Source organism: Macaca mulatta, chromosome 13 (assembly GCF_049350105.2).
Source record: "Macaca mulatta isolate MMU2019108-1 chromosome 13, T2T-MMU8v2.0, whole genome shotgun sequence".
Taxonomy (NCBI): domain Eukaryota; kingdom Metazoa; phylum Chordata; class Mammalia; order Primates; family Cercopithecidae; genus Macaca; species Macaca mulatta.
The window spans coordinates 22,236,408-22,251,488 of record NC_133418.1 but is presented as its reverse complement, the minus strand read 5'-3'; the positions used below and the strand labels follow the sequence as shown (position 1 = coordinate 22,251,488).

Here is a 15,081-nt window from a genome sequence, read left to right as displayed (position 1 = left end):
CATCATAAAACCTCTCAGAATGGGAAAACCAAAATCAATTCCATATAATAGTGCAGGAAAGAAAAAAGAAGGAAAATGAAAATCACAATATTTTACAGTAGAAGAAAACTATAGTTATAACACACAATACTCCAAATTAAACACAGTAACTTAAAAAGAACATTTGGTAATATTAAAAACATTCTACTGTTGGGAGCAAGTCCCCCAAAATCTGGCCATAAAAAAAATCTCTGCAGCACTGTGATATGTTCATAATGGCCCTAACACCCAAGCTGGAAGGTTGTGGGTTTACAGGAATGAGGGCAAGGAACACCTGGCCCGCCCAGTGGGGAAAACCGCTTAAAGGCATTATTAAGCCACAAACAAAAGCATGAGTGATCTGTGTCTTTAAGGGTGTGTTCCTGCTGCAGTTAACTAGCCCAACCTTTTCATTTAATTCAGCCCATCCTGTCATTTCCCATAAGTGATACTTTTAGTTAATTTAATATCTATAGAAACAATGCTAATGACTGGTTTGCTGTTAATAAATATGTGGGTCACTCTCTGTTCGGGGTTCTCAGCTCTAAAGGCTGTGAGACCCCTGATTTCCCACTTCACACTTCTATATTTCTGTGTGTGTCTTTAATTCCTCTAGCGCCGCTGGGTTAGGGTCTCCCTGACTGAGCTGGTCTCGGCATTCTACAGTAAGAAATCTAAAAACCAAAAGCAGAAGTAGATAAAAACAAAGCACGAAGAAATTCAAAGAATCAATCATAATCAGAAAAAAAGTTAAAGAAAAAGACAAAAATGATTCCAGTGATGGAGAAAATTACAAGGCACCCAAGGGAGAATAAATTCAACAGAAATCTTAATGTGTGGTAGGAAAACAACAAAGAAAATGAAACAAAGAAAGAAGGAAAAAAGGGTCACAGAGAAAGTGATTGCAATATAAGACAACAAGTAAAGGTGGACACAAAAGGTCAGATGATTCCTTCCACAAAAAACACTGACAAAACCTGGTCAAAAACAAGTAGTTGGCCGGGTACGGGGGCTCATGCCTGCAATCCTAGCACTCTGGAAGGCCAAGGCAGATAGATCACCTGAGGTCAGGAGTTCAAGGCCAGCCTGGCCAACATGGTGAAACCCCGTTTCTACTAAAAATACAAAATTAGCTGGGTGTGGTGGTGCCTGCCTGTAATCCCAGTTACCCAGGAGGCTGAGGCAGGAGAATCACTGGAACCCAGGAGGCAGAGGCTGCCGTGAGCTGAGATTGCACCACTGCACTGCACTGCACTGCACTCTAGCCTAGGTGACAGAGCAAGACTCTGTCTCAAAAAAAAAAAAAAAAAAAAAAAAAAGTAGCTGAAGGCACTGGAAAATGACCAAGGGACATTGATCTGAAAAGCTCAACAAATCACAAGGAGAATAGACAAAAAAAAAAAAAAAGACCATACCTAGGCATATCATAAACACACTGCAGAAAGCCAAATATAAAGGAAAAATCAGAAAAACAGCAAAAGATAAATGCCACATCACACACATGAGAACAATACAACTAATGACTACTTTCTCCTCAAAAACAACAAAAGCCAGAAGATATTGGAAAGACATGTTGGAAGTGCTCAAACAAAAGTCAATCAAGATTTCTACATCCAGCAAAACTAGCCTTTACAAAGGAAGGCAAAGTAAATACATTTTCACATAAATAAAATTGAGAGAATTTGTTGTCAGCAGACCTATCCTATAAGAAATACTAAAGAAAGACATATAGGAGGACGGTCTTAGCTCATATATAGAGGAACGAAAGAAGAAATAGTAAACACATGGGTAAATATAAAAGAACATATAGGCCGGGCGCAGTGGCTCAAGCCTGTAATCCCAGCACTTTGGGAGGCCGAGACGGGTGGATCACGAGGTCAGGAGATCGAGACCATCCTGGCTAACACGGTGAAACCCCGTCTCTACTAAAAAATACAAAAGACTAGCCGGGCGAGGTGGCGGGCGCCTGTAATCCCAGCTACTCGGGAGGCTGAGGCAGGAGAATGGCGTGAACCCGGGAGGCGGAGCTTGCAGTGAGCTGAGATCCGGCCACTGCACTCCAGCCCGGACAACAGAGCGAGAATCTGTCTCAAAAAAAAAAAAAAAAAGAATATATACACCCATATTTTCCTTTTCTGACTGCTAAAATAAAGTATAACAGTGTATTGTTAGTTTCATAATGAATAGGCAGTTCTTACTTTGCACAGACTATTTATAAATTAATTTCAGTTACCACAGTTTAAATAACACTAGTCCCCCAACAAGGCAGTTTGAATTCCAGTAACTCATAAGCGCAATGACATATCACTTCATAGTCACTAAGAGCTAAAATCAAAAAGGTGGACAATAATAAGTGCTAACAAAAAATGTGGAGAAGTTGGAACCCTCATATATTGCTGATAGGATTGTAAAATAATGCAGCTGCTTTGAAAAACAGCTTGGCACTTCCTCAAAATGTTAAACATAGAGTTACCATATGATCTAGCAATTCCACTTTAGGTATACAGCCAAGAGAAATGAAAATATACGCCCACGCATACCTAGAATCATCATATTCGTAATGAGGAAAACTAAAGATAAAGAGAAAATCCTGAAGGCAGCCAATTCCCCTGCCCTTGTCACCCAAAAAAACCTCAACCCACACAAATAAAATTCATATAACATGTGGCGGAACAAAGATAAGAACGAAAGCAGACATCTTTCTGAAACTATGAAAGCCAGAAGACTCTTCATTCAAGTGACCAACCTTTTAAGTGTTGAAAGAAAAAAAAGGTCAACAAAGAATTCTATTCCCACAAAAATATCTTCAATAAAGGTAAAACAAAGACTTTTTCAGACAAACAAAAATCTGACAGATTCACTACCAGCATACCTGCACTACACAAAAGAAAAGTAAAGGCAATTCTTCAGGCAGAAGGAATATCATACTACACAGAAACTATCTAAACAGAAACCAGATGGGGGCTAGGAAGGGAAAGATCAATATGTAAAAAAAATGTTATCATACTTGGCTATTCTATTATTTACTATGGAAACAGCTATCTGGAATTCTTGTGTCAAACGGGACATAGATAAAAAGGATCCTGAATAGCTCAACGTTTCCAGAGGGGATTCCTATACTCATGTTTTTCCTCCAAAAGCTTCCTCACAATACATGGTACTGTGGTTACCTTAAAAAAAAAAAAAAAAGTTTACATACGTTTGACGTTTTCCATAATAGATAAAAAATGAAATGATCCTGATAACGGCAGATCAGAAAAAGCTAGAGCTGGTTAGAGGCCACTAGTTTTAAAACGGTTGCTGTACAGTGAAAACCAAACAAGCCAGGGTCTTGTTTTCCTTGTAGTTCTGTAAGGGCCATGTACTGGTGGTAGGGGCTTACCCAGGGATATGGAAGTATGAGGTTTGAAAAGCACATGACAAAGGATGAGAACGATCCCTTTTAAACTACAGTCTAAAATTTAGAATCAGACTCTAACAGAAGATACTTACATATCTGTGAATGAAGAGGGAATATTTTCTTCTACCCACTTCAAATCTTCATCCTGTAGAAATATTTATACTTAGCATTTGCTTAATATCACCTGACAGCAGAATTTTTAAAACAGAATATATGTAAAACTGAAGTGTTTAAATGTAAATATTTGATATTCTTTTAGTTTCTACATATGTCCTAAGTTGGCACTCATGCCATACAGAAATTATGCCACTGTTTTCTTACACACGCAAAAATTGGATTTCAGATTTTATACTTCTTGGTTTTAGCTGGATGTATGAAGTATTATTTTTTTTGTCCTGAGAAATCACAGTAAAAACACAAAGTTCATTTGTAAGATAGAAAATACCAAGGATAATGATTTTTTGCTTTGCAACACTCATTATGCCTCCTAATTTGTTCAAGTTCTTATATAATGAGTTTATAAAAGAAAAAAAAGATGATAATACAAATTTTCTCTCTTTTTTTTTTTTTGAGACAGAGTCTGACTCTGTCACCCAGGCTGGAGTGCAGCGGTGCGATCTTGGCTCACTGCAATCTCTGCCTCCCGGGTTCAAGCAATTCTCCTGCCTCAGCCTCCTGAGTAGCTGGGATTACAGGCACACGCCACCACACCCGGCTAATTTTTCTATTTTTAGTAGAGATGGAGTTTCACCATGTTGCCCAGGCTGGTCTCGAACTCCTGAGCGCAAGCGATCCGCCTGCTTCAGCCTCCCAAAGTGCTGTGATTACAGGTATTAGCCACCGTGCCTGACCTCAAATATTCTAACTTTAGAAAAGCCTATTTATTTGTGTCACTCGTATTTATGCTCATCTCCCTACAGGAGGCAAGAAAAGGAAAGAAAGCAGGTCGGCTGAGGTAGCTATCTGTCTGTCTAACTTTGTCTGTCTGTCTGTCTGTCTGTCTATCTATCTATCTATCTATCTATCTATCTATCTATCCATCCATCCTTTCTATCCATCCCTCCAATTTATTTTATCTATCTAATCTATCTTGTTTAGCTATCCATCTGTCTAATCTATTAGAGAATTTGCCAAATCTAACAGATAAAAGTCTTCACATATTATCTATCCTGTCAGAACTTATATATGCATACAAAAATTTTTACATAGTATTAACCACAGCACATATAGCTGTAAGAAAGAACGTATAAAACTATATGATAGACATTTCCATTTTACATTGCTGTCTTCAAAAACATTCTTATGCATAAATAACATGCAGAAAATATTTTTTAGCTCATCTCTGCCCAATGTTTTACAATTTTATTCAAGTTTCCCACTTCAAACAAAAATCTGTTAATTTTGGTAACCGTGTAGGTAACACATAAAGTTCTTCACCAACAGATAACAAATGTTATTTAAAATGGCTTCAAAAATCACTTTCATATGCTGAAAAGTTAATTCAAGCTTTTATTGGAACAAAGCTTTCCCGTCTCGAATGTGCAGATGAACAGCTATGAAATCTTTTCAAAAAGCAGATTCCAATTCAGGAGCATCTGGGGTAGGCCTGAGACTCTGCATCCCTAACAAGTTCCCAGATGGGCTGGGCACAAGTGGCTCACGCCTGTAATCCCAGCACTTTGGGGGACCGAGGTGGGCGGATCACAAGGTTAGGAGATGGAGACCATCCTGGCTCACGTGGTGAAACTCCGTCTCTACTAAAAATACAAAAAGAATTAGCCGGGGGTGGTGGCGGGTGCCTGCAGTCCCAGCTACTCAGGAGGCTGAGGCAGGAGAATGGTGTGAACCCGGGAGGCAGAGCTTGCAGTGAGCCGAGATCGCACCACTGCACTCCAGCCTGGGCGACAGAGCGAGACTCCGTTTCAAACAAACAAACAAACAAACAAGTTCCCAGATGATGCTCACGCCGCTGGCCTAGGAACAGCAGGTGAGAAGTGAGACCTACAGCGAAGGTATTTCAGTGATGGACAACCAGGATTGCTACCTGGCAACGCTAATTTTTGTAACAACAAAAAAACCTTAGTAAAAACTGTTCTTCTGAGAGTCGATGAATATGACACTCATATAGCTCTCTACAGTAGTGAAGACTAAGGAAGACTAAGATTGTACTAAATATATACCATACTCACAAAGTTCTCAGAAGTGGCAGGCTTAGCTGTTCCATTGGAAACTGATTTTGAGGCTCTTAATTTTATTCCTTCCGCTACGAGAGACATTATAAACATATATATAAAACCACAAAATAATATTTTCCTTTAGAAATTTAATAACCTAACAAGAAAAAAAATTACATCTTTTTAGAAATGGAGGGTTAATAATGGAAACTTTAGGCAGAATGCTGGATTTACCATTTGGGAATGTAGAAAAGATACATGAAAAAAGTTCACAGATTTTTGAAAACTATTTGTCAGAACCACCAGGTTCTCAAGTTTCTTGTTTGAATCCTAGTTTTAGAGGAGTTTAAACAAACAAGTATACATGCATACATATTTCCTTAATTGCAATTATTTTGAAGTTTATGGATTTAAAAATCTTCAGGATTCATGGTATATTCAAGAACAAAACACATCTTTGGGTATGCTTTACATCCCTGATGTACAAATTTTGAAATGCGTGTATGGCATAAAGAAGATCGGAAAGAACAAGATTTCTTTCCTATTTGACCAAGGCTCTTCCGTATGTTTGCAGTTTCAGTGGAGCAAAGGCTAAGTGCCTGCATCCTGGAACTAGACTGCCTCACTGGAATCCTGGGCAAAACAATTAACTTCCTGTGACTTAGTGTTTCCGACTATAAACTGGGGATAGTAGTTTCCACTTCACAGAGTTCTAGTGACCACTGAACAAGTCAGCACATATAAAATGCCTGACACACAATCTATGCTCAGTAAAGTAGTCACTTTTGTTATTTAAATAATATGCAAATATTGCTTCTCCATAAACTAGGACAATTATAACATAAGCTGTTGTAAAAAAACAAATTAGGTTCCTCAATCCAAAAATGTTTTCCTGGGACATTTGAAATCCCAACCTTTCTCTTAGAAGGGGAATATGGTGATTTTTAAACACCGAAGTGTGCACATATATATATACACACACACACACACACATATACATTACAAATTTTAAGTGTATAGTCCGAAGAAACCTGACAAATATATACACTTGAGTAACTGCCATGCCAATCAATACAGTTAACATTTCCATTATCACAGAAGGTTCTTTAGGTTCCTTTCCAGTCAATCCCTACCTCACCAAAAGCAACCACTGCTCTGATTCAGATAATCATCATAGTTTGTTTTCCAGAACTTCATTTATAGAACCACAGTATATAGAGTCTACATACTTTTGTATTTGGCTACTTTTATGCAACATAAACATTTTTGAGATTTAGTCATGTTATAGAGTGTTGGTTACTTTTTATTACTGAAAAGTATTCCATTATATGGATATACTACAATTTATCTTTTCACCTGTTCATAGATAATTGTGTTATTTCCAGTTTGGGACTATTAAGAATAAAGCTCCTGTAAACATTATTGTGTTTCTGTAGACATCTGCTTCATTTTTCTGGCTAAAAACCTTAAGAGTGGAACAGCTGGACTGTATGGTAGGTATATGCTTAACTTTGTAAGAAACTGTCACATTGCTTTCTAAAGAGGTCCTGCTATTTTACATTCCTTCAAGTACTGTATGAGAGAGCCAGCTGTTCCACATCCTCTCCAATAGTTCATGCTATCAGACTGTTTTTTATCTTTTTTTTTGGAGACAGAGTCTCATTCTGTCACCCAGGCTGGAGTACAATGGTACTCACTATCTCCTGGGTTCAAGCGATTCTCCTGCCTCAGCCTCCCAAGCAGCTGGGATTACAGATGTGCACCACCACACCCAGCTAATTTTTGTATTTTTAGTAGAGGCGGGGTTTCGTCATGTTGGCCAGGCTGGTCTCGAACTCCTGACCTCAGGTGATCCACCTGCCTCGGCCTCCCAAAGTGCTGGGATTACAGGTATGAGCCACCATGCCTGGCACTATTAGACTTTTTAATTTTAACCATTCTAGCGGATGTGTGGTAGCAGCTCATTATGGTCTTAATTTGCATTTCCCTGATGACTGATTATATTGAGCACCTTTTAATGGGTTTATTGGCCATTCCTATGTCTTCTTTGAAGTGTCTACACAAGTCTTCTGCTCATTTTTTGCAACATAGGTTATCATTTATTGATTTACAGGAATTCTACTTATATTCTGGATATAAGCCCTTTGTCAGATATGTACGTATTGAGAATATTTTATCTCCCACTGTAGCTAGCCTTCTTATTTTCTTAAATTCTTCCTGATGAGCATAGATTTTTAATTTTGATAAAGTCTCATTTTTTAATTTAATGGTTAAAAAAATGGTTTTTAATTTAATTTGTGTCCTAAGAAATTAGCCCATCCAGTGTCATTAAAATATTTTCCCGTTTTCTTCTAGAAGAGTAACAGTTGAAGCTTTTCCATTAGGTCTGTAATCCATCTTGAATTAATGATTGTGAGATGTGCAACAAAAGTCTAGATGATTTTTTTTTCTACACATTTATCCAGTTATTCCAGTACTATTTATTAAAAAGGCTATCCTTTCTTCATGTAAGCCTTGGTGCCTTTGTCAAAAATCAACTGACCACACATGCATGGGTTTATTCCTGGACTCTATTTTACTACCTTGATGGATTTCTCTATCCTTATGCCAATACCACACTGTCTGGATTGCTGTAATCTGAAATAATTATGTCTTGAAATCAGTATAAATCAACTAATTTTATTTTATTGAGAGATCATTCACATACCATATTGAAGTACAGTTAGATTTTGAGATATTCACAGAGATTTAAGATATTCACCACCATCCAATTTAGGGAAATTCTCATCACCACACAAAGAAACCCCAAACCCATTAGCAGTCAGTCCCTACTTTCCCCCCCCTCCTCTAACCTCTGACAAACACTGATCTGCTTTCCGCCTCTATGGACTTGTCTATTCTGGACCTTTCATATTAACAAAATTATATAGTATGTGGTCTTTTGTGATTGGCTTCTTTCACTTAACATAATGTTTTCAAGGTTCATCCATGTTGTAACTACAAGAATGTTAAGGATCTTCTAGGTCTTTAGCTTTTCCACATACATTTTAGAATCAACTTAACGACTGTATTTTTTTAAAGTCAACTAGAATTATAATTGGGATTGTACTGAATCTATTTATCAGACTGGGAAACTGACAACTTAATACTGAGAGTTCCAATTCAGACACATGTTCTATCTCTACATTTACTTATTCTAAAAATTATCTCTGCATTGTTTTATAGTCTTCATTGCAGAAGTTTTACACATTTTTGATTAAACTTATTCTAAGTATTTTATTTTTGAAGGTATGGTAAATAACATTTTAAACTTCACCTTCAATTGTTTTCAGTTAATATGTAGAAAAACAATTGATTTCTGTACATTGGACCTATACCCTATGACTGTCACAGTCACTTATTAGTTGTACTGTACTTTTTCTTTTCTGTAGACTCCTTGGGATTTTCCATACACAACCTTTTGCCTGCGAATAAACACAGTTTTACTTCCTCCTTTCCACATGTTCTTTTACATTCTTCGGAGTTCTGTTTTGCCTCTCTGCATTGGGTAGGACCTCCCAAACGCTGCAGAATCAAAGTGGTATGTACATACCCTCATACTTTATCCCTAATCTTGAGAAGAAAGTGCTCACTATTTCACCATTAAATAGAATTTAACTGTGGAGTGTTTTCATATCATTTTAGAATTGGTTTGCTGAGGCTTTTGTTATTTATACCCACTTGAGATACTTAAGTCATTTTTTTCTTCTTTCTTCTTTTATTTGCACTATTTTATTTATTTATTTATTTAGAGACAGAGTCTTGTTCTGTCATCCAGGCTGGAGTACAGTGGCTTGGCTCACTGCAAACTCTGCCTCCTGGGTTCATGTGATTCTCCTGTCTCCACCTCCTGAGTAGCTGGGATTATAGGCACACGCCACCACGCCCAGATAATTTTTGTATTTTTAGTCAAGAGGGGGTTTTGCCATGTTGGCCAGGCTGGTCTCGAACTCCTGACCTCAGGTGATCTGCCTGCCTTGGTCTCCCAAAGTGCTGGGATTACGGGCGTGAGCCACGGCACCCAGTCTTATTTGTACTATTTTAATATGATGAATTATACTGAGTGATTTTCGGAATGTTAAAACAGCCTTGCAACCCTGGGATAAAGTCCACTGGATTATGATTGTCTTTCTGTTTTGCTAGATTTTATCTGCTAATATTTTTAAAGAATTTTTCGATGTCCAATCATTAATGATATATTTATTGGTCTATAATTGGTCTATAATTTTTGGTCTATAAGTTTTTCTTGTAATGTCTGTTAGACTTTGACACTTCAGTTGTATTGGCCTTTTAAGTACTCCCACCTCCTTCACATTCTAAAGATTTCGTGTAAAATTAGAATATTTCTTCCTTAAGTATTTGAAAGAACTCACTAGTGAATCCATTTGGGCCTGGTACTTTATAGGAAGATTTAAAAAAAAAAAAAAAAAAATTCTAATCGATCAGAGTTATTCAGACTTAGTGGCACAGGGTTAGAATTAAGACTGGGTTGTTATATGTATTTTTCAATGAACTTGTCTGCGTCATCCAGATTGCCCAATTTATTACTATAAAGTTGTTCATAATATTCCCTTATTTACCTTTTTTACCATAGTAATGTCCTCTCTATCATTTCCAACATTAGAAGTTTGTCTTACTGTACTACAGTTGACCTTTGAATAATATGGGTTTGAACTGCTCAGGTCCACCTACATGCAAGTTTTTTTCAATAAAAGTTACATCATATATGTCTGCCTTTCCTGCCTCCCCTTTCCTTCCACCTAGTAACATTTACTTTGCTCTATCTACTTTATTGTAAGAATGCAGTATAAAATACATATAACATACAAAATAGGTGATAACTATGTTAACGGTAAGGTTTCTGGTCAACAGTTGGCTATCAGTAGTGAAGTTTGGGAGTGTCAAAAGTTATAAGTAGATGTGGAACTGCTCAGGAGGTTGGCGTCCCTAACCCTACATTGTTCAAGGGTCCACTATAGTTTCTCTTTATTTCTGGTTTAGTGTAGCTAGAGGTTGAGCCACTCTTCGCTAATCTTTTCAAAGTAATTACTTTCAGATTTGATGATTTTTTTCTATTAATTTTCCTGTTTTCTATTTCATTGATGTATTAGAGAACCAAAACAAAAAGTGAAAAAGAATGTTACTAAGAGAAGCAAAAGTAAGAGGACAAAAAAAATGAAACAAAGATAAAATTACCCTCAACATCTGAGTTACTTATTGATGTTGCCTTAACAGACACTTAATTAGATTATAATAAAATTAATAAAATGATAAAATGCTATGTAGAATAGAAAGAATGAAAATACCATTAAAACTAAGTAGAAATGCTTTAAGCATGACCAGAAATTACAGGTGTGCCTACTTTAAAAAGATCAAAAAGATGCAGCTCAAAGAAACTTAGCAATCAAGATGAACATTATTTAGCAGCTAAGCACAATATACATCAAACCATTCTTATGAAAAACAGTGTAACCATTTCAACACTTTACGAAATGAGTAACAAGCTCAAATGAGTAACAAAAGCTCAAACTACAATAGTCTTGAAAATTTCATCACTGACCTTTTTGTGACTATCTACCAAAATAAGGTTTCTGAAGATAAAAGTTTTGAAAATATTTTACAGGAAGAAAACAATGTAGGTGACCATGCATCACGGGTAAGGGTACAATATTTCTGTTACAATATGTACAATGGTCATTTAAAAAGAAAACATATTACTCACTTAAATTTTCAGAAGTTACCATGAATTCCTCAATTTCATCATCAGAATCATCTATTAAGGGCATGAAGGCATATCTATAGCAAAAACAAGGAGTAGTTTTACTAGTATGTTTAAACTTGTTCAATTTTCAGTTTATAGCTAAAAGCCATTGTATAAAAAATTTACATTTAAAAATTTTCTTATACTTTAAAATAATGAAAACGTAATTATTTTACTTTCAAATTAGCTAAAATCATTATGAAGAAATTGTGAAACTGGAGCTCTCAAACCCTGTTTGTAAAAGCCTAAGTGGGTAAAATCTTTCTGCAAAGCAATTTTGCAACATTTAATGTTGAGGGAAGGGAACTTTCTGCTGTTTCTTTCTCCATGTCAAGTTTACCTCTCTGCCCACCTCTTGTCAGTCTATTCTCTAAAAAAAGAAAAGTCGTCAATCTGATTGGCAAAAATAAAGCCCACTGAATGGGCCACATTTCCTATGTGATAAGATCAAAACACTGCTGATAAAGCGTGAATCAAGACAGCCTTTCTGGAGGGTCATTTGGCAATAGCCATTAAAGTAAAAATTCATTTACCTTACATTACACTAACAAAAGTTGGCCAAGATGATGTCCAACAGCATTCTGAAAACATTAACAGCAAAAATCTATTTTTTAAACAAAATGTCTAATAACCAGGGACTGCTTATATAAATTATATTACATTCATGTTATGAAATGCCATTAAGCCTTTAAAAGCCTTTAAAAGATCTATATATGCTGATATGGAAAGACAGTTTTTTTTCTTTTTTGAGACAGCGTCTGGCTCTGTTGCCCAAAATGGAGTGCAGTAGCAGTGGCATGATCTCAGTTCACTGCAACCTCCACATCCTGGGCTCAGGCCATCCGCCCACCTCAGCCTCAAGTAGCTGGGAGTACAGGCACATACCACCACGCCCAGATAATTTTTGTATTGTTTTTGTAGAGACGGGGTTTCGCCTTGTTGCCCAGGCTGGTCTCGAATTCCTGGGCTCAAGTGATACACCCGCCTTGGTCTCCCAAAGTGCTGAGATGATAGGCGTGACCTTAAACAGGAAGGTACAGAACAGTATGTATATGTATATGTGTGTGTGTGTGTGTGTATATATATGTATTATTGTATAATTTTAAAAAGGACAGGAAAAACACACACTGATACAGGTTAAGAAGCCTTTATGCAAAATGCTTGAGACCAGAAGTATTTTGAGTTTTGGATGTTTTAGATTTTGGAATATTTGCATTATCCTTACCAGTTGAGCATCCCAAATCTGAAAATCTGAAATTCAAAATGTTCCAATGAGCACTTCCTTTGAGTATCCTGTTCGTACTCAAAAAGTTTTGGATTTTGGAGCATTCTGGATTTGGGGTGTTGAATCTGTACATACTTTTTCATTTTTTCCTAAAGGTTGGACAAGAACTTAAGGTCTTTCCTTGGGGCAAAGGGATAAAGCAAGGAAGCTGAGGCTTCCCATCACACGCAGTCTCGAGTACAACTTTCTGAACTTGACACTGAAGTCTTTTGTCATTTTGGCCATACTTCTCCCTTCCAGCTTGAGTATGCGGTATTAACCCAACTGCCTGTCTCACTGGCCTCCGAAGCATCTCACGTCTTTCCCACCACCCCAGAAAATGGACATACTTTCCCAGTTCAGTCATTCACTATCCTATTCCTTTCCTCAAGGTGTAACATAAGCGCTGTCTTCTCAGGAAGTCTTCCTCAACCCTCTTCCATCTTCCCCTGGACTAGTCTATACATCTCTTTTTTCACTGTCTTGCACTTGTTTTGCTTATCTCCCTACTTGACTGTATACTCCTTAAAAGCAAGGACTACTCCCCCGGTTTCTATAAACGCATTCTTGACACTACAGAAAGTGATCAACAAATCCTTGCCGACCTGAAATGTCCTATGTTAGGTACCTCTGATTGTTTGCTGATGGTCTCCACAAAAACATGATTACAATAAGGATAAGCGAAAAAAGGAAGCTCCAAAATGCATCGTCAACCCAGCGTTCCATCCAGTCCTAAAATAAGGACAATTAAAGCATGAAAAGTTAATTTTCTGATAAGTATATAGGTTTCCCATTCAAATAGTGTGCAATGACAAGTACTAATGAAATCTTTCCAACCAGTAAGTCTTCCAAACAAACAAGAATATATTTTTTCAATAAACCTTTATTATTCAAAATGTTTCTAAAGGGCTTTTTAATGTTACAAATATTCTCCGCCATAAAATTTTGGGGTTAACAGAAAGATTTCAAAATCGAAAAATGCAAAACATATACTTAGGATTTCAGCTGGCAAATACTAAGGTCAGAAGGCCCAGCCTCTTCTTTTATCAAATTGTCTCTAAGGCAGCAAAAGCTCTGGATTATCAGAGGGCTTTTTGTGATTATTTATGTAGCACTAGAGAGTAGCTCCAAATCTCAAGAAATCCCCAAAAGAGGATCTCTCATATTCTAAGTCTAAGAAATATATCTTCTGGGCTGGGCGCGGTGGCTCAAGCCTGTAATCCCAGCACTTTGGGAGGCCGAGACGGGCAGATCACGAGGTCAGAAGATCGAGACCATCCTGGCTAACATAGTGAAACCCCGTCTCTACTAAAAAATACAAAAAACTAGCCGGGCGAGGTGGCGGGCGCCTGTAGTCCCAGCTACTCGGGAGGCTGAGGCAGGAGAATGGCGTAGACCCGGGAGGCGGAGCTTGCAGTGAGCTGAGATCCGGCCACTGCACTCCAGCCTGGGCGACAGAGCGAGACTCCGTCTCCAAAAAAAAAAAAAAAAAAAGAAATATATCTTCTTCCAACATGCAAACCCACAGAAAACATGGCTTGACTCGGGCGGCTGAGGCAGAGAATTGCTTGAACCCGGGAGTCGGAGGTTGCGGTGAGCTGAGATCGCGTCACTGCACTCCAGACTGGGTGAGAGAGCGAGACTCGTCTCAAAAAAAAAGAAAACATCACTCGAATCCCATACTGAATGCACGATCCTAGAAACATGACAGTCTTAAGATTTCCAGTCCCATCTAGATACAAACCACTCAATTTCATGGTGTGCAGAAAGAAAAGGATTCCTCTCAGGATATATAGGAAGAGAATTTATTTTCAAAATACATTAAAAAAAACTTGAGAAAAGGGCAAAATGGGAAAAGGAGATTTAGGAGGAACTTTTTCAGAATCACTTGGAGAGTTAAAAGTTGTTTTTTTTTTTTGAGACGGAGTCTCGCTCTGTCACCCAGGCTGGAGTGCAGTGGCGCGATCTCAGCTCACTGCAAGCTCCACCTCCCGGGTTCACGCCATTCTCCTGCCTCAGCCTCCCGAGTAGCTGGGACTACAGGCGCCCGCCACCATGCCCAGCTAATTTTTTGTATTTTTAGTAGAGACGGGGTTTCACTGTGTTAGCCAGGATGGTCTCCATCTCCTGACCTTGTGATCCGCCCGCCTCGGCCTCCCAAAGTGCTGAGATTACAGGTGTGAGCTACCGCACCCGGCCAAAAGTTTTTATAACTCTGTAAAAAATAGTTCAAAGTAAAAAGAAAATCTCCATTAAAATCACCTCTATTTGCAAGCATAAACTAAATTCTTCAAAATTCTACAAAATAGTATAAATAAAAATAACAACTGTTTAAATAGGAAGGTTATACTTACTGACTGGCATTTTGCAATTCGAAATGTCTTAGTTGTCCACCCCATAAACACTATAGAAGCTGAAACACACA

At 37.7% G+C, this 15,081-nt stretch overlaps 1 protein-coding gene across 5 annotated transcripts in view; it reads right to left on the bottom strand.

The window, feature by feature from the left end:
- The window catches only part of TMEM87B (transmembrane protein 87B), a 63,219-nt gene that overhangs the window by 5,323 nt on the left and 42,815 nt on the right, over positions 1-15,081 (bottom strand). For all 5 annotated transcript variants that reach the window (XM_077959006.1, XM_028832306.2, XM_077959008.1 and 2 more), the window contains 5 exons: positions 15,011-15,069; positions 13,285-13,388; positions 11,354-11,427; positions 5,608-5,681; positions 3,511-3,563 (listed from right to left, as the gene is read on the bottom strand). In XM_077959006.1, the coding sequence (XP_077815132.1) occupies positions 3,511-3,563; positions 5,608-5,681; positions 11,354-11,427; positions 13,285-13,388; positions 15,011-15,069 (364 nt within the window). The remainder of the gene's footprint in view (positions 1-3,510; positions 3,564-5,607; positions 5,682-11,353; positions 11,428-13,284; positions 13,389-15,010; positions 15,070-15,081) is intronic.